Here is a 20,262-nt window from a genome sequence, read left to right on the forward strand (position 1 = left end):
TTTGTCAATTAGCGTAGAGTGCTTCAAGAATCTACTACAAGTACACTATGGAATTTTTGATTCTTTAGTTCCATCTCATAAGTTTACATCTCCATGTTTTGGCACTTTTACTTTTAAATTTTTTTTTAATATCTTATTCTCATGTGGACCCTTTTTTTTTTGAGATGTTGATTAAAAAAAAAAAAAAAACGCCACAAACAAATGGTAAAATTGAAAGTTATGGGCCAAGTGGGTTTGTTTGGGATCATTTTCAGTTGATTCTGGCGCGCTGGAAGTTGGGGAAGAGAGGTGGGAGATGAGCGTCAGTTGATGAGGGAGAAAAAATTAATAAAAAATTAAATACACGAGCTACAGTGCCCGTGTAAATATACACGGGTACTGTAGCTCGTTGATAAATTTCCACAGTTTTACATGATTTTAAAAGGATTGATGCGGAGTGTTTTTTGGATCAAAATGTGTAAAAGTGATCAAAATGTGTATTTTACACATATATAACAGAGCAGATGCGAATGCTCTAAGTTTACATCTCCATGTTTTGGCACTTTTACTTTTAAATTTTTTTTTAATATCTTATTCTCATGTGGACCCTTTTTTTTTTTGAGATGTTGATTATAAAAAAAAAAAAAACGCCACAAACAAATGGTAAAATTGAAAGTTATGGGCCATGGCCTTTCGAAGACATAAAGTTTTATGCTTTAAAAAAGAAAAAAAGGTAATTAAAAAAAAAATACTGTTGTGGCTTTAAAAAAAAAAAAAAACAGAGTTAGAAAGTAGAAACATCTTTCTGTAAAGCAGAATTTACCTGATCATTACTAAAAATGTTTTTGAGGTGAAAATTTCATATTTGTCGCCTTAAAAACCTTGAATTGGCAGTAAAACAAACGGCTTCATTGGGCCATTAAAAAGCTTTTATTTAGAATAGTTGAGTTTAAGGTTTTTGATTAACAAGGAAAATGTTGAGTTGATATTAACTTAGTAGTTCCTCAAAAAAAAAAAAGAAAGATATTAATTTAGTAATTTTATCTCTTAATTACAACCAAATAATCATTTGTAACTCAACTGACATATTTTATCTTATAAAAAAGATAAAATTGACATTTTTTTTTTTAATGTTTCTAAAAAGATGGGACTTAGATTAAGGTCAACAGCTTAATGAAAATTGGTTATTCATAAAAAGAAGAAGAAGAATTTCATGGAAATTGATTAAGCTAAGCAAGCTTATCTAGGTTTTCCTTATCAATTGCTAGCTGTAGGATAATAACTATTAAAACGCGTGATGATTAGTTGATTACTATTAAAAAAAAAAAAAAAGTAAAAAAATAAATGGAGGAAGGAATCAAATTTGAAACTTCAGGACCTTTCCAAAACGACAATGCCATTGGCCTATTTCCAAGGACAATTATCAGTGTAAACAAAAACAAAAACACTTGAAATATATCTTAAAATATCATTTTCAATTTATTACGTAACTTTCAAACAGGTCGAACATAATTTAATAATAATAAATTAATGTGATTAAGATAGCGCCAAACAAATTTGAAGCCAAACTCTTATTTCTTAAAATAAAGAGTCATATAAATGCAAATGGTAGAAGAATTAGAATAAATAAATAAAAATGTCAGACGATTCAATTTTGTTGGCAGCTTTGGTAGGAAACAGTACTCCTTTTCAAATGAAAAGAATTTGAAGGTTGTTTATTCATGTTTTCTAGTCAACAGGACAACACGGCTTTTGCTTGTACATATACATTCCGTATTTTTACGTTTCACTGCTAAGTTTTTCCTGAGCTCCTTTTCTTGGATCTGGTCAGAAACAAAGACTCGTCTTGGAAGGTTTCACATAAAGAGAGAGAGAGAGAGGGCTATTGCTTCTTTGGCATTCACAATTTCAATAGAGAATTTGATCTAGAATGTTTCTTTTTTGAGCCTACCCCTTTTTTATTCTTGGTGGGTTTCTCATTGTGAGCGATTTGATTCTATATTTTGGCTGTTTTGGGAAGAAGAAGAAGAAGAAGAAGAAGAAAAATATTGGGTTTTGTTTGATTCCAAGTTTCAGATGTTATTGGGAAGAAGAAAAATAAATTGGGTTTTGTTTGATTCCAAGTTTCAGGTTTTTTTTTTTGTGGTTTTATAGGGTTTATGTTGGCAAAAATCGAACTGGGTCGGTGGCATATTGTGAAAAAGTTGAAGCTTTTGGGTGATTAAAGCTCTTTTAGGGCTTTACTTATGGAAGGTTTAGGCATTGATGAAAATAGTATTCGTTTGTAATGACAGTTCAACTACTTATGGGTCTTATAAAGATACGGGTTTTCATTGCTTTGGTAGTTTTGGTTTGCACCCTGGCAGCAGTAAGTTCAAAAGAGAGGAACAGTGATGAGGAAGTGTTTCTCAGGCAAATTGTTGATCCGGCGTCTGGGGAGATAGATGAGGACATGGTGAGTGACTATAGTTTTGTTTTAATTGTCTTAGGGTATTGTTATTCTAAATGCAATTTGGTAAATTTGATTTAAGGCATTCATGTATTTTATATAGTCCAATGCTTCATATTGAATAGATAGATCACCTCTCCTTGACCCTGCCAAAATAGGAGTTTTGTGCACTGGGTAGGATAATAACAGTGGAAATTAGGTCTGATATCCAGTAATCAGTTCAAGAATGCAGTATTCTTTAATTCTAGATAACCGGTCATACTGCATCCTAGTGGTTGGAGGCTTGGGATGATCCCCACTAGGAGTTATCGTAAATTACCTTAGACACAGTTCTGACGGGTGGGGTCGTGCATCTGTGGCTTACTCTTCAAGGGTGGATCCAAAGGGCTTACCTCGGTGAGGTTCCACATCATAAAAATAAAAAAAAAGTCTTCTTTATTCTAGATTGTCATATTGTGAACGTTTTCTATAATGATTTGTTTGTAGTAATTACATTTAATCCCATAAGTGGTAAGTTCTTTGCTGTGATGTGGGAAATTTTGTCTTGTAATTATAAAATTTGAATCTGCTTTACCCTTTACTTGAAAGAAGGAAAAGATAGGGAGCAAAAAATCATATGAGATTATGGTTTAAATCTTCTGCTTGCACTAGCTCTTACTTACTAATAATTTTGCTAACTGTCAATGACTTTCATTACTGTGTGTATTTGTTAGTGAGTGAATGTGGAAATACAATGAATATTTTGGTAGTTTTTCAAGTTTCTGATATGATAGGAAGGGTATGGTGTATTATATAGTGCTTATATAGTGATTAAATGATACTCAATATGGTGTATTAAATGATACTTAATCTTTCCTTGAAGTTTTGATTCCCATAGGTGGACATAAGAAGGGTATGGTGTATTATATGGTGCTTATGTATCAGTTTTCAACACTCACCTATAATCTCAAGTGTAGAGAGATTACCCTTAGATTTAAGAGAAAAACTGGCTATACTATGTTACTTAAGTTTATTGTTGAAAAGGGAAAAAAAAAACATTATGGTCCTTAAGACTGAACAAGAAGAAACAAAAATTCATTGACATTCTCCTACCGCAGGCAGCACTACTATGGATCAGTTGCAGGCAAGATTTGATCCATTTGAAGGGAGCTAACGAGGGTCTAGACTTATGCTGTATGGAGGATTCATCTAGTAGTGTGAATGAAGTCAATTCAAAATCCCAGTCATTTGCAAAGGAAAATATTCAGAAAATAATTAGTGTTCTGCATCCCCAGTTGGAAAGAACTCTTTTAGATTGTTTAAGAAAGATTAGTATTCAGTTTCGTGTCTCTGGAGAAGAAGGTGGCCCCAAGATTTGGTATGCTAAGAATCTTGAATCCCAATATCCCAGGCCTGACTCTCCTAGAAGGAATTTGGTTACTGAAAGTTCCCCAGCCCCAGCCCCAGCAGTCGGATCACCTAATCCAAGTCCAACACCATCACCATCACCTATGCAAGTACCTTCCAGTCCTCCAGATTCTAATTCTCAGCCCCCTCCACCGGTGCCCTTTTTCCCACCAGCTTCAAATGATTCTTCTGCTAGTCCGGATTCTAATTCAAATGTTCAGGCAAATAAGCAAAGTGCTAGCCGTAAACCTGTTGTTATTGCTGTTGTTGTAACTGCATCAGTGACATTTGTAGTTGCGGCACTGTTCTTCCTATGCTGCTGTAAGGTTTGTGGGAGGCGCTCAGGAGTTAGAAGAAATGATGAGAGGCCCCTTCTCAGCTTGAGCTTAAGCGACTACTCTGTTGGTAGGTTTCCATAAGTCTTCTTTTTGTAATTCTATAATTGTTTGACACAATTATGATATTATTTCTGGTATTTATCTTTCACGTTCCTCACAAAAATCTTTTGCTTTAGGAAATTCATTAAAAGAAGAGAAGCTTGGGTATCACTCGTATGGTAATAACTCCAGTCATCACAAAAAGGCCTCATCTTTGGATGGGAATTATGAGTCTGATATTTTCCACAGTTCACTGCATGAAACTTCATCAGTGGGAGCTGGAGCTGCTGCTGCCAAATTCTCACCCAACTCATTTGAACCATCAAGCAATGTAAATGGACAGGTACCTCCTCCTGCTCTAAAGCCACCTCCTGGGCGGGTAGTGATCACTTCTGGACTGCCTCCGCTGAAGCCCCCTCCTGGCAGGGCAGATCCTCTTCCTCCTGAACCTCCTTCTTCTTTTAGGCCTCCCCCCAGCAAGGCTGGTCCTCATCCTCCTCGACCTCCTGTACCACCTCCCCCACCTCCTGTACCACCTCCCTCTATGAAAGCTTCTAGTGGTGCTGGCCCTCACCCTCCTGGACCACCACTGCCACCACCGGCTCCACCTGTTGCTCCAGGCACCAAACTCAGTCCTCGTCCACCGCCACCTCCTCCAAAGAGTGGTGTACCTCCTCCTCGGCCACCACCAATTCCCTTAGGCTCAAAGGTAGCTCAACCACCTCTGGGACAAAAAAATTCATCAAACGCTAGTTCTAGTGAGGAAGCTGGCTTGGAGGATGATGCTAATGCTCCTAAAGCTAAACTGAAGCCATTTTTCTGGGATAAGGTCCTAGCCAGCCCTGATCAATCTATGGTTTGGCATCAGATTAAATCTGGATCATTCCAGTAAGTTGAAAATTTCTTTATTTTTATGTATTCATCATGAATCAATATGGATAATTAGTTGCTGAATACAATTTTTCTATACTTTTCAGGTTCAACGAGGAGATGATAGAAACTCTGTTTGGTTATAATGCTGTTGATAAAAACAGAAAAGCACACAAGGAGTCTTCTTCACAAGATCCCTCACCCCAGCATATTCAGATCATTGATCCGAAAAAAGCGCAAAATCTAGCAATTCTTCTGCGGGCATTGAATGTGACAACAGAGGAAGTTCAAGATGCACTTCATGAAGGTAATCTATGCCTTGCAGGTGTGAAGACAAACCCTAGGCAATTGCACTTAGTTTTCTTAAGCAATCATGCATATGAAGGAGAAGACAATCACACCTGCAAAGCTTGAAGAAAATATGAAATTTATTAATTCATATCTCTCTATGATTTGAATGATTTAATCCTTTTTCTAAATAGATTATAAAGGATAGGAATTGCTAAAGCAAGTAGGAAACAATTTAAACAAAACAGAAAAGAACTCCAAAACATAAAATGAAACTCTGCAATGAGCTCTAGCTCAATTGGCACCTCCTCTCCTTATAAGTTTTAGACGGAGGGTGAGGTCAAGGGTTCAAGACCCATTGGGCGTGTGTAACTTATGAACTGAAAAAAATAAAAATAAAATAAAACTCATGGGCCTCCGTTGTGAATTACCCTCTTAGTTTATAAATTATTTGTGACGATTAGAACCATAGATCAACTTTCAGTCTCAAACTAAGAGCTTTCTAACCTTCACAATATCACATTACAGCCAGTTCTAGAAAAATTTGAAATTATCATATTATCCATACTCTTGTAAAACTCAATTAAAACAGAACCAGCAGCTTTCTAATCTAAAGAAACATAATACTAAGACTTGTTAATAACTAAAGTAGCCTGAAGGGTGCCAATTATGTTTCACATCAAAACTGGACCATATGTTTAAAGTTTGAATTACTGTGATCTTTGGTCTTGCTGTTCTGCATTCTGAGAGCTTTTTGCTGGCTGCATCATGTGGTCAAGAAAAATAATCTCTTCAATGTAGAGCAAAATTGATCATGCTCCTGTAGTGCTTTTTAATTTGTGTGTCAATGCATAATAACCATATTCTAACTGCCTTAGTTGAATCAGGAAATGAGCTTCCACCAGAACTCCTTCAAACTTTGTTGAAGATGGCACCAACTGCAGAAGAAGAACTGAAACTTAGGCTATTCAATGGTGAAATTGCTCAACTTGGGCCTGCTGAGCGGTTCCTAAAAGCCTTGGTTGATATCCCATTTGCTTTTAAACGAATGGATGCGTTGCTTTTCATGTGTACCATTCAGGAGGAGGCTACCATCACTAGAGAGTCTTTTGCAACCTTGGAGGTATGACTATGAACTGATATTTTCATGTCTCACTGTTTGTAGCTCTTCACCTTTTCATTTTAAGAAACAAATTGGGCAAATGTTAAATGGAACTAATTAACTACTTTAATTTTCTTGGCAATGAAAAAATTTAATAAACTACCTAAATTTGCTAGTAAGATAATGAGATGGCAAACTGCTGAGCATAGCTAAGGCTTGTGTTAAACGAGCACCAGATCATGACAACCTGCTGAGAGAAAAATATTTATTTGGAGCTGTGTAAAGCAGAAAGCTAAAATGAAATGATACTCAATATGGAGTCACAAGCCAAAACACAAGGAAATATAACTGAGACGGCATAAATAACAATGGTTCTTACTAAGTTGTGCTCAGGAGGACAAGAGCGAAAGATTTGATCAAAATTTCATACAGTGACGTTCTGGTAGCAAGGTATGGTGCTTTTGGTCCAATGTGACCTTCGGAGTCCAAATCCTTGCATTTTTGCCACTGAACTAGCCTTAAAATTATAAGAACATACTTACTACTATTCGCCGAATACTTGAAGAGAGGCCTATGTTTGCCAATTGTTCAATTCTGCTAATTTGCAAATGACAGACCTGTTTGAAATGGACTGGATCTTCAATTTTTGCCTACCATATAGAAGGACTTGATCATATCAAAGCAAAGGATTTGATCTATATTTGGTATATCTCATTTTTGCCTGATTGTTTTGGTCCCGAGTTGTATTCATCCTGTATACTTGGGTGACTCTTTTATTATGATTTGAATAAAATAATATGAACGCCATTCAATGACTTAGGTTCAACATGTTTTGTCTATGGTTATATTAAACTGTATGATGGATCACATGGCTTACACCATACAGATATGTCAGTCCAATAGTGTAAGGGCTCCTGTGTGCCCCCATCAAAGTTTGCACCCATCTTTTGCACTTGCATTCATTAGACATATTTTATGGTCTAGTGAAGGGGCTTCTATATTAGTTGCGGCCTATACAATTGATGGGCATATGGTGTTTGTGATCACAGAGGAATAGTTTAGATGGAAGAGTTGGAATTGTTGGAAACACTTGAGGTCACTGTGATCCTAAATTTGTTAATATGTATGTATTAGCTCACATGATTGCACAAATTCATTCATTCATGCTTATGTAGTATGAATACATCAAAATTTTCAGTTAGTTCCATGCAAATGCAGATGGCTTCTTGATGTCGTCTGCTTCTGCATGTGAAATCATCTGAGGATACTTTCTGGTTATTGCTTTCTAGATTCTTCACTTGGTAATTTCTGATTGATTTGGCATATCTTTCTTATATACCAGGTTGCCTGCAAGGAACTCAGAAACAGTCGACTGTTCCTCAAACTTCTTGAAGCTGTTCTTAAAACTGGAAATCGCATGAATGATGGAACCTTTCGCGGTGGTGCACAAGCATTCAAGCTTGACACGCTTTTGAAATTGTCAGATGTAAAAGGAACAGATGGCAAGACCACACTTTTGCATTTTGTAGTTCAAGAGATAATCAGATCTGAAGGTGTAAGAGCTGCTCGTGTAGCCAAAGAGAGCCAGAGTTTCTCCAGCATCAAATCAGATGATCTGCTTGAGGAAACCTCCCATGACACAGAAGAGCACTACCGAAGCTTAGGTCTGCAGGTGGTTTCAGGTTTGGGTGATGAACTTGGGAATGTCAAGAAAGCAGCGATTCTGGATGCTGACAGCTTGATAGGAACTGTTTCCAAACTTGGTCATCAACTGATTAAAGCTCGAGACTTCCTGAACTCAGACATGAAGAGTCTTGGGGAAGATAGTGGGTTCCACCAATCACTAAAGAGTTTTCTGCAGAAAGCTGAGAATGATATCAAGTGGCTCCTGGAGGAAGAAAAGAGAATCATGTCTCTGGTAAAGAGCACTGGTGATTACTTCCATGGGAAAGCAGGGAAGGATGAGGGCTTACGTTTATTTGTCATTGTACGGGATTTTTTGATAATGTTAGATAAGTCATGCAGAGAGGTGAGAGATGCAGCAAAGAGGCAAATGAAAACACAGAAAAAAGAGGCTCCTACAGCACCAGCTTCATCTGATCCACGCCAGTCTCCTGGTTTCCATCAACTGCTTTTCCCAGCAATAACAGATAGACGGGTGGATAATTCTAGTTCAGATGAGGATAGTCCATAAATTTCTCTTAGAAGAGGTATCACAATTATCATCATTCCCAAGCAGATTTTCTTTGCCTTAAATGCATTGTATATGCAGAATTAGCAAGATATTATTGAGGAATGGAAGGGGTTGCCCTCCTTCCTCTCTTAGTCATCACTATCGAAATCTAACAAAGTGGTTCTTGTATTTTGATTGATACAGGTGGCTTTATAACAGAATTTCAAGAAATATGCTCTTTCAGTCCTTCAATGGTGTATGTATGTATGGGTGAAGAGAAACTGTATCCTACAAAGGATCAGCTGAGAGGTGGTTGAGAGCATGGCTATGGACCCTCTTCAAGGAAAAATTCCACGGGGACAGAGGCCTGACTGAATCTGAATTCGAAATAGTACAGTTATATTAATCCTCATTGGAGTACTCATGGAATGGATTCATGATTCACCATGATTTTGCCTTAGCGCAGCCCCTTATCAATCATTAGTTAGATTAAATGATGTCCCTATATATATATATTTGTTCATTTATAATTCTTTGTTTTGTTGATAGATTTTTATGTTTTAGAAGTGGAATATGTAGCAAGACCATTTTAAAGATTTAGAATAGCTCAATTTTTGTCAAGGCAAAAAATTTTTGTGATTATTTAAGTGACTAGCTATAATTTGTTCTGAGAAACGTCTTCAAATTTATGATTACTTTTTTCCAAAAAGTAAGAAGAAATTCAACCAAAACAACAGAACGAACAAACTACACCATAATCAAGGGTTAAGCAAGTCCACAGCCAGATAACTTATGTTTTGCTTGTTAGCGTGTCCACCCGAATCAAAATTCTCTATTCCAATGTGCTCTATGTTATTTTCACCAACCACAGTAAGCCACAGTATTCTCTTATTTTTGTCCTTTTAATTAATTTATCAATTAGGCACATGATCTCATCAAAAATAAAAATAAAAACAAGATATTAAATATTACAATTGGTGAGGCATATAGTGGAACACAATTGGTGTTCCACTTGGTGAGGCATAAAGTGGAATGCTCGTGGGTAGGAATTTTGTTGTTTCCACCCATTTACTTGCTCTAGTGGTTTTTCCCCCATTGAAGTTGCTCTAGTATTAGCTTCAATGGGCAGAGGACCATTATGTGTAGAGGTTTAAAAGACTCAACTACAAATACAAAAACATATACTTGTAACTCTATGCAACTGCCTATTATACGGCAGTGTTTATTACACACATCGTACACACATTTACAATCACCTTTATACTATTCTATCTATGGTAACAGTTTGATGCCAAATGGAATTTTTGGCAGGAAGGCCAGTACCCCAAAAAATAACCTTGTTTTACCATTGGCTTATTTGGTTAACTCAAACCGACTTTGGTTTGGCACCATTTTTTACAGTTACAACTATACCTCCCTCTCTTTAACGAACTTATAAATGAATGCCTCTCAACTGTAAATCGTAAGGCTTGTATATATATAATCTTTTTCCCTCACTTCCCCCTCTCTCTTTCTGAATGAAAAATGTCTGAACAAAGTGAAAGATCTCCAATCCAACTCCAAGACATGACCCCGGAGAAAGAAGCAGGACAAAAACAAGAAGTTCAGAAACTCCAAGAACTCCCTCAACAACAACAGAGAGAAGATGACCATGAAGAAGAAGAAGAAGAACATACTTCTACTTCTCTCAAAGCATCCCATGCAATTACAGAACAGACTAGAGAAGAGCAGCCCAGAGAACAAGAAGAGAAAAAAGAAGATGACGAAGACAAAGAAGTGGGCAATATCACTGTTTCACCACCTTCAGAGACACCATTTAAACAAAGTGAAAGATTTCCAATCCAAGACATGACCGAAGAGAATGAAGAAGGACAAAAACAAGAAGCTCAGACCCTCCAAGAACTCCCTCAACAACAACAGACAGAAGAAGAAAAAGAAGAAGATACTGCTACTTCTCTCAATGCATCCCATGCAGGAGAACAGACCATAGAAGAACAGCCCAAAGAACCCGAACCAGGACAAGAAGAAGAAAAAGAACAAGAAGCTCAGTACCTCCAAGAACTCCCTCAACAACAACAGAGAGAAGAAGAGGAAGAAGATACTGCTACTTCTGACTACAATGCATTCAATGCAAGAGGGCAAGAACAAGGACAGGAAGATGTGGACATTTCCTCTGCTACTTTACCTCTGATGATGAAGATGAAGATGAACAAGTGGAGATTATCTCCAGTGACACCAGCTAAACGTCCTGCCCAGAAATCTGATGTTAAAGACGAAGACTGTCAAGGAATAAAGAAAAAGACTAGGACAAAGGTCACATGCGATAAGCCTCCAACAACATTTCTTGAGAGTGTGCTAACAGATGTTGATTACGAGATTGGATTCTTGAATTGCATTATTGATTACTACCATAATAATGCGCGATACCCATACTATGATTACATAGCTGTAGATGATTTCATCAAAAATTGGCTTGAAGTCGATGCTACTCAACGGCAATTGATTGATGTAATATTGAAGCTGAGAAAGAAATACAAGGAGACTTTGGCCAAGATGGGTGTGGCTAAGAAATTCTCTGATCCTCATCATCAGAGGGCATTCAATTTGGCGCAAAGGATATGGACTAATTCTGGATTCAAAGAAGATTGGAAGAATCTGAAGAAATCACGGTTTATTGCATCACCTTTTCCATAAGGAGCTGGAGGATAATTGCACCCTTGATGTATATGCAGTTAAGTCATTGTCAATTCATCATCTTTACCAAGTTGATGATAATTCAAAGGTGTTTAGTATTCTTTCCTATTCTATAAACTCATTGAGGAAATTTTGGTTACCAATTCATACATTGCTTCTTTAGTATGGCAGAAATGCACATTGTTGCACCTAGATTCAGCTGTGAAAATAAAATCATATGCTCTAGAGTTTCTTGTCCTCATCTTGTACATGTTCTTTCCTTATGATATTGTCGAGATAGGATAAGTTTTTGATATCTGTGTCCTGTGTAGTTAAAAAGAGTGAGTTTATGCGAAATAAAAATAGAAAAGTTGAAAAATTAATCACTCATGTCCGAGAAGCTAAAACTTTTCACATAGAAAAAAAGAGAAGAAGAAAAAAAGAAGAATAGAGATTACAAAGTTAGTACAAAAGCACTATCACAAATTGCAAACACCAATCTGTGTCCAATAAATCATCATTTCTACTGTATTGATGCAATAGTGAGTGTGTTTTGACTTTGTGTCATGAACTGTGCTAGTTGCCTCACTGGTTTCATGTGTTTTCACATATTGCCTTCCCCCTCACAAATTTAAAGTCTTGAACTTGCTCATTGCTATATTTTCACACACTACACGGAAGTTTTTGCTATAATTTTGTACACAACTCAAGCAATGTGTATTTTGTTCAAATTTGGTAAAATGAGTGTGGAGCTTGTGCTGGTATTATAAGATTTAATTTTCTACTATTGAGATTTTGAGTTCAAATGAGTGTAAATCAGTTGAGTGAAAGACTTTTGCATGCTACACTTGATATGTATGTGCTCTAACAACTCACAAATTTTTGCATTACATTTTTTTTTGGCAAAATTCTGGTTTTGCATATTTCAGTTTTCTACCTTTCTGGGTCTGAAATAAGCCAACCAAAATAGTATACAAAACACAGTTATAATCTATAAGTAATTTCTATTTTATTATGAATGGAGAATTTTTTTTTTAAATTTTTTTATAAGGAATTCATTTTTATTTTTGTTTTGGATGAGGGAGCCATCAACCACATTAATATTTGGGTTGGCGGCCACTTTAATTTTTGGAATTATGGGAGCTGATATTCAATTTAGTAGGGGACCAAATAATAAATTTCTTAGCCAATTTAAAAATAATATATCTTATTATTATGTACTATTAAATTTTTTTCAAAGATTCTATGTCTGTGATAACAGTTTGATTGCAAACAAAATTAATGGTAGTAATGAGCTAGCCCATTTTTGACAGAAGAATGTTTTCCCCAACCGACTTTAGACTTTTTATTTTATTTTTTTAAATAATAAAAAAATTCTTTATTATTCAAAAGTGAGGGAAATTACATCCAGATATAGGCCCAAGTCGCTTATAGAGTAGGCCCCAGGATGCTAAGTAATGAGCTGGCCCAATTCCAATTCCTGCTCTATAACAAAAGAGAAAGATTGCCTCAATAACTTGGTATCAATAATAGTTCTGAATAGGGCACCATTTTTACACAGTTCTCTTTAACAAACTTTATAAATACCACTGCCACTCAACTGGAAATCACAACGCTTCTATGCACAAATCTTTTCCTTTCTTTATCTCTCTGCCCCTCTCTCTCTCTCTCTGAGTGAAAAATGTCAGAAGAAAGTGAAGGATCTCCAATGCAAGACATGACCCAAGAAGAAGAAGAAGAAGAAGGACACGAACAAGAAGTTTAGAACCTCCCAGATAGTCATACTTCTACTCCTCCAGATGCTTCCCATTCAGTTACAGAACAGGAACAAGAACAAGAAGAGAAAAAAAGAAGAAAGTGAAGGATCTGAAGAAGAAGAAGAACACGAACAAGAAGTTTTGAACCTCCCAGATACTCCTACTTCTAGTCTTCCCAGTGAATCCGATGCAATTAGAAAACCAGAAGAAGAAGAAGAAGAAGAAGAATAAGAAGAATACGAAGGCGAAGAAGAAGATGAAGAAACATGAGGACGAAGATGAAGACGAAAGCGAAGAAGAAGATGAAGACGAAGACGAAGACGAAAGCGAAGAAGAAAGCGAAGAAGAAGATGAAGACGAAGAAGAAGAAGATGAAGAAGTGGACATTATGAATTTTACACCACCAGAGTACTCACCATTTAAACGTCCAGTCTCTGATGGAAAAAGCACTCAGGGAAATGAGAAAAAGCTTAAGACAAAGGTCCCTGGAGAAGAAGAAGAAGATACTGTTACTTCTCTCAATGAATCCCATGCAGAAGAACAGACCCCAGCAGAACACGAACACGAACAAGAACAAGAAGCTCAGAACCTCCAAGAAATCCCTCAACAACAACAGAGAAAAGCAGAAGAAGAAGAAGATACTGCTACTTCTCACCCCAATGCATCCCATGCAAGAGAACAATAACAAGAACAGGAAGGTGAAGGTGAAGGTAATGATGAAGATGAAAATAAACATGAAGATGGTGATGAAGGTCACTCGCAATAAGCCTCTAAGAATATTTCTCAAGAGGGTGCTAAAGATGTTGATTACTACTATAATAATGCGCGATACCCATATTATGATTACATTGCTGTAGATGATTTCATAAAAAATTGGCTTGAAGTCAATACTACTCCACGGCAATTGATTGATGCAATATTGATAATTCAAGGGTGTTTAGTATTCTTTCCTATTCTGTAAACTGATTGAGTAGATTTTGGTTATTAACATCATACATTGCTTCTTTAGTATGGCTGAAATGTACATTAATGTTGCACCTAGAACCTAGTGGAATTTTGTTGATGCACTGTTTGTTTGGAGAAATCTTCTAAATGTACATGGTCGCTAATTTGATTCAGCGTTGAAAATAAAATCAAATGTTCTAGAGTTTCTTGTATATGTTCTTTGATTCTGATAGTATTGAGGTAACAGAAACTTTGATATTTATTTGTTATGTGTAGTTAAAAATATTGGTTTTATATGAAATAGAAATGGAGAAATAGGAAAAAAAAAAAAATCACATATAGGCCGCATGCATGGAGGAGAAATTTTCACTTAGACCAAAAAAAAAGAAAAAAAAAAAAGAAAAAAAAGAAAAAAGAAAGAATAAAAAGGTGAAACAAAAACACCCTCATAATTACATCCAAACCCCAAATTCATGCAAAGTATTCTTTCACCACAACTAGCACACCGCAAAATTGTTAATTCTTTAAAACTGGTGTACAAAAGACCAAAGTTGTGTTAACGTTATAAACTAAAGTCTTTTTGTGCAAGCTACACAATTCTGTAAAGAATAGGTAAAGGTTATTTTGTCTAACATAAAACAAGCACAATTGACATTGTTTGCGCACTATTCAAGCCACCAATCAACAAATCTCTACCTTGACTTAAATTAGATCAAGCAACAAAATTAAAAACTTTCTAGTACCTCCAACAAAGCTTTTAAAGGTTATCATAAATTGCAAACACCAATCGAGTCCAACACATATTTGAACTTGTGCAAAGAAACCGGATCGAGCAATCATCTTATATGTTGTATTGATGCAATAGTGAATGTGTTTAGGCCTTGTCTTTTGAGCTAAGCTAGTTGCATCATTGGTTTTATGTGATTTCACATATTGCCTTACCCCTCGCACTTTCTCACAAATTTAAGGTTATATATATATATATATATATTTTTATAGATACAATAGGGGAAAAATGCCCATACACCCTCAAAGCTTTTAACCATTGGCCAAAACCCCCCCTAAACTATTATATTGGCTAATTTACTCCCTAAACTATACATACCTATCAAATCAATACTTTAGTTAGGATTTTTTTTTTTTTTTTCAAAATAACCAAATTCTTCAAACAATTTCATTAGTTAGCAAGATTTCAAAATTGTTTAGCAATCTAACAAATTGAGTCCCTTGGACTGGATTTTGCTCTTTGAAATTGAGTCAGGATGAGTCGAGTTTAAGTTGAAAATCGAGTGTTACACACTCAAGTTTTATACTCAAGAGTGAGACACTTGAGTTCCATAACAAGAAGCAACAAGAGGACAAAGACCAGAAACTTACCCAGAAGAACAAAATGCAAAAATCTAGAAACTAAAACTCAGAAAAACAAACCCACACAGCGATGAGTACAAGTCTGAGCTTTTTCTTTGTCATTGAAACCTCAACTCACCCAAACACACATTGTGAGCTCCAACAAAGAGGACAAGGAAGCACCAAGCCGTGTTGTTTCTCTCTGGTGTTTGATTGTTGGAGAAGAAGAGTTGTTCATCCAGAGTGAGTATTGTGTTGTTCCTATAATTCGTTTGATCTTCAGCAAAAACAACGAACCCACGCCCTCAATCTTTATGTTTGATCTTCATTGTTTTTCTTGTCTTGTCTGGGTCTTTGGATTTCGTTCCGCCTTGCTCTGCATTGGTGATTTTGCTACGAAACTCGAGTGTTTCACTCTCGAGTATAAAAATTGAGTGTGAGACACTTGATTTCCAACTAAAACTCGACTCTAGATCGCTTGATTTCAAAGAGCAAAATCAAGTCTATGTTAGATTGCTAAATAGTTTCAAAACCTTGCTAATTAATGAAATTGTTTGAAGGATTTGGTTATTTTGAAAAAAAATCCCTTTAGTTACTCTAACATTAAAACAATAACAGAATGGGCATGTGAGATGCACGTGTTCCTCACAAAACAAATTCAATCAAACATAGAAAAGATAGAAAGAAGAGAGAGGAGAGACCTCTGCCGGCAGAGAAGAGAGAGGAGAGCCATAGCCACCACAAAGCTTCTCCCCACCGTCTCGCCGCCTTTGTCTCGGCGGCGTTGTGGTGGTTCTGCTCCACCGTTCAATGCCCAGCACCTGGTATTTTTTTTTTTTTCCTTTCGTTCATTCCCTTAGCCATTCATGAAATTGCTAATTTGTAGATGGCTAGCTAAAGAGCTCTGAGGGATAATTGTAAATGAGAAGCTTTTTTCTGCGTTACTTATCATTGGAACTATAATCTATGGCTATGGTCTATTGCATGCTAAAAATTGATGGTAGTAAAATACGAAAAATCTCAGAATTTAAATCCACAAAAAAACTCTTTTTATTTATTATTTTTTATTTTAATATCCATGTGCGAATTTCTATGGTAGAAATTCTTAGTTTGGTTTAATTTTTGGGTTGGGTCTCTGTGAGCTTGTTTGTTTAATTTTCTGAGTATGAGATGTTGCTTTTGAGTATGCTGTAGAGGTGTTTGATTAAATGCTTGAGAGAGATATGAGTTACTGTGTTAGATGAAATACTTTTACAATGAGCTAATTTTAATTGAAATTGATTGTTAGAGTTTGGTAAGGAATAGAGTTAGGAGCCTGCAATAACACCACATTTAAAATTCTTTCTAGTTATGCTCTAAAATATTTATTCAAGGATTATACATATGTAGCTCTGAGTTTCTGATATGCCTCGAACTACACTGATGATTGTTTGATATGTATATAATGGAGATTGATTTCCAATGTACTTTACATCAAAGCTTATGCAGATCAGAAGGAAGATTCTTTGAGATTTTAGAATCTGAACCTTTCAACACCAGAACACCATCCTCATTTAGCTGAATGAACCATCAAATTTGAAAAGTATGAAGAGAGAATGACTTGTCTCTCTGTGAGACTCAAATTTATTTTAAGGGTCAAATATGAATGACCTTTTAGAGCCACTAGAACAACTGGAACACGTGCACGCACACATATCTAATAAATTGTTCTTTAAGAAAAATAAAATATCATAATGAGTGCATCTTCAATTTTGAATTTGCATTCTACCTACTAACACTTCATTGGCATACTAACATTCCTATCTGTTGATGTCCTTTGTCTGCTTTCATGTGACATTTATATATCTTGCTGTATTCCTGTGTGCTTTGGTGAGCTTAATTGACTTGTCCTTTTATTGCATTCAAGTTTTTTTCCCCCTCATTATTCTCTATATTGTGTGTGTGTGTGTGTGTGTGTGTGTGTGTGTGTTTTTTCTTTTTTTCTCTTTAGCTCTTTTATTAATGTTCTTGTTAATTCACCGTCTATGCCAAATGTGCAAGCCCCTCAATCCTAATATGATACTATTGAGGCTGATGGCCAACTTGAAATTGTTAATGTTCCAATTGATGTGGAGGATGATGAAGATTACGATTTGAGTGATTTTTCTAAATTTGATGAAGATATAAATGAAGATTTTGGAATGAAGGATGATGGAATCAATAGAGCAATTGGGGGCAAGTAGCTTGAGGGAGTTTGGGATGGTGAAGTAGATTTAGACCATGGGGATAGTGATGAGTTAAGGAGTGTAGAATGGTCATTTGATGATGAAAGAAATTCAAGGCCTAGTTTCCCTGAATTTAACTAGTGCATTGGAATGAAAAATGTACAGCTTGAAAAGGATCTCAAATTTACATCACATGTAGTCTTCAAGAAAGCACTAAAGGAGTGGTGTATTAGAGAAAAACATGATTTTGAGTATAAGCACAATGATAAGTGGAGAGTGATAGCTGTATGTAAAAAAAAAAAAAAAAAGTGGTTGGAAGATTCATGCATCCCAAACACAAATGAGAGATGCCTTTCAAATCATGAGTTTTAAGAGCATACATATGTGTGGCAAGGATCATAAGAATAGTAAGATTTTTTCAAGATGGCTGGCCAATAAATATTTACCATTCTTTAGGAATGATCATACTTGGTTAGCAAATGCATTGAAGGGTGCAGTGTTTAGAGATCATGAAGTTGATGTGACTTTGGATTAATGTTATAAGGCTAAGAGAATGGCCTTCAAGATGATACATGGTGCTAAGGAGTAGTAGTATGAGAGACTTTGGGACTATGCAGTTACTATTAAGAAGTGGAATATAGGTAGCACATTGAAGATACAAATTGAGAATAATGTGTTTGAAAGGATGTATGTTTGTCTTGATACTTGCAAAAGGGGATTCTTAGCAAGTTGTAGGCCATTTATTAGGATAGATGGTTGTCATTTGAAGGGGACAAAAGGGGGACAGTTGCTGGTTGTTGTTGGGAAGGATGAGAATGATAATATCTTCCCAATCGCTTATGCGCTCTATTGTTGAAATTGAGAATAAAAGCTCTTGGACGTGGTTTCTACAATGCCTGTTTGATGACATTGGACATGTGGATGAGAATGGGTGGGTCTTTATCTCAAACCGACAAAAAGCAAGAAACAATTAATATGTACATGCGAAATATTTTTTAATTATTTTTAAATATCCTGATTTATAACTTGACTATGAATTACTAATGTATATTTGTGTATTTTTTATGGCAGAGATTAGTAGAGACCTTTAAGGATTTAATGCCTAATGTAGAGCATAGATTTTGTCTTAGGCATTTACGCGCAAATTTCAAGAAGGATTTTCCAAGGAAGGTACTCAAAGATGAAATGTGGAAAGTTGCTAGGGTAGCAACAAAGAATTCTTTTGACTTCCATATGGATGAGTTAAAGAAGCTAGATGTGAAGGCATGCGAGTGGCTTGTGAAGTAAGTATGGATGACTTTTTATAGTATGGATGACTTTTTATTGTATGGTTGTATATTTTATAGGGTACTCAGCAATCAAATATGGATATTCAATAATCAAGTCAAAGTCGTACAAAGAAGGACAACACTAGTGGAAGCAAGAAGGATGAGGGAAAGGCTAAGGTCTAGTGGTAGCAAGAAGATAAAAACTTTTTTAGCTCAATATTTTGTTTACTAATGGAGCTGGTATACTTTTGTTTTTCCATATTGCTGGAAAAGTGTAATTATTGATTCATTGAGTGTTATTTTTAGGCAAACAATATACTATTTGTAAACACTCACTATTATTCCAATCCATGGGAGATTGAGACACATTCAGTTTTTGGTATTTATGGTATGATATTAGTACATTACAAATTTGAATTACTCTAATGACAAGATTTATTTTCTTTTTATCTATGGGGATGTAAAAAGTTGAAAGATTTTTTTTTAGTAAAGAAATTAAAGAGCCTTAGAGTTATTGCATAAAGTTCAATTCAGACAAGGACATCATCATCCTTTATTCCAATGCAAAAACAAAAGGTGCACCTTAGAATAATCCCACTTGTGGCAAAAATTAAGCCAAATTGAGGACTTCCTCATTCCTTTATTCCAATGCAAAAACAAAAGGTGTACTTTAGAATAATCTCATTTAAGGAAAAATTTAAGCTAAATTGAGAACTACAAGAACCTTACTCTTTGTCATAGTTACAACAATATCTTTTTAATCAGTAAAAACAATCAAAAAAAATTAATCAAATTGAGAACAAAGGTGTGGAAGCAGAATACTAGATCCATTCTTATTATATCACAAACCATTTTTTTAGTACTCATACATAAATAGTCACTTCAAGTGACTTCCAATATTAACACTTAGACTTAAACAAAATCCTCTTATGCTTTGCAATAGTTACAAGTTAGAAATGTCTCCTCTCAGTAGTAGACACTGGACACAGGAATACAACAATTATTGTGATGTTATCTTTGTTGTATCGTTTTGCAGCTTCTATATAGTACCAATCTTCTAGCACACATTTCGAGCTCTTTGACGGTGTCCCTAATTATGTTTACAACATTTGTATTGCTTACAACATCCCAGAGTACATCGCTAGCCATAACCTGGTAAAGTAGACATACATATTACTTCCATATTCAAGGGGATCTGGGTACTTTTGCAACCATCTCTTTTGAATAATGCTAGCCATCGCTAGCCATAACCTGGTAAAAGTTTATTTGATGATTTAACCTTCCCATTTATATTCACTTGAACAATTAAAAAAAAATTATGAGGTCAATAGAGTTAAGTTCTATCATAGCAATTTTCTTAAGAATTTTAGAATTGTTATAAAGAAGACAGAAATATACCTATTAAACATATATAAGATAGAGGGAAAATGAGTTTTCCCAATAC

The 20,262-nt window shown here is 35.6% G+C and overlaps 2 protein-coding genes across 4 annotated transcripts; both read left to right on the forward strand.

Moving 5' to 3' along the window:
• The first annotated feature begins 1,626 nt into the window (after window positions 1–1,626).
• Window positions 1,627–9,266, forward strand: LOC112027382 (formin-like protein 5). Of its 3 annotated transcripts, none has more exons than XM_065777832.1 (7): window positions 1,627–2,434; window positions 3,526–4,219; window positions 4,329–5,079; window positions 5,169–5,386; window positions 6,237–6,472; window positions 7,794–8,661; window positions 8,829–9,266. In XM_065777832.1, exons 1-6 carry the CDS (start codon window positions 2,267–2,269, stop codon window positions 8,643–8,645), a joined length of 2,919 nt encoding a protein of 972 aa, XP_065633904.1. In that variant the 5' UTR covers window positions 1,627–2,266; the 3' UTR covers window positions 8,646–8,661; window positions 8,829–9,266. The 3 variants fall into 3 exon arrangements, with proteins under 3 accessions (XP_065633904.1, XP_023915826.2, XP_065633906.1); XM_024060058.2 differs by having other exon boundaries at window positions 1,629–2,434; window positions 5,169–5,368; XM_065777834.1 differs by lacking the exon at window positions 1,627–2,434 and adding an exon at window positions 2,451–2,824.
• Window positions 9,267–9,347: 81 nt separating this feature from the next.
• LOC112027367 (uncharacterized) lies at window positions 9,348–11,603 on the forward strand. Its single transcript, XM_024060049.2, has one exon. It carries the CDS (start codon window positions 10,149–10,151, stop codon window positions 11,316–11,318), a length of 1,170 nt encoding a protein of 389 aa, XP_023915817.2. The 5' UTR covers window positions 9,348–10,148; the 3' UTR covers window positions 11,319–11,603.
• Window positions 11,604–20,262: the final 8,659 nt, after the last annotated feature.

This window comes from Quercus suber, unplaced genomic scaffold (genome assembly GCF_002906115.3).
Source record: "Quercus suber isolate HL8 unplaced genomic scaffold, Cork oak 2.0 scaffold_165, whole genome shotgun sequence".
Taxonomy (NCBI): Eukaryota; Viridiplantae; Streptophyta; class Magnoliopsida; order Fagales; family Fagaceae; genus Quercus; species Quercus suber.

Bases quoted from the DNA above. Each gene is read 5' to 3' on its own strand.
- LOC112027382 (XM_065777832.1), top strand. From the start codon at position 2,267: ATGACAGTTCAACTACTTATGGGTCTTATAAAGATACGGGTTTTCATT. The intron at 4,220-4,328 runs GTAGGTTTCCAT...CTTTTGCTTTAG, and splicing joins CTTAAGCGACTACTCTGTTG to GAAATTCATTAAAAGAAGAG. The intron at 5,387-6,236 runs GTGTGAAGACAA...TAGTTGAATCAG, and splicing joins AGGTAATCTATGCCTTGCAG to GAAATGAGCTTCCACCAGAA.
- LOC112027367 (XM_024060049.2), top strand. From the start codon at position 10,149: ATGTCTGAACAAAGTGAAAGATCTCCAATCCAACTCCAAGACATGACC.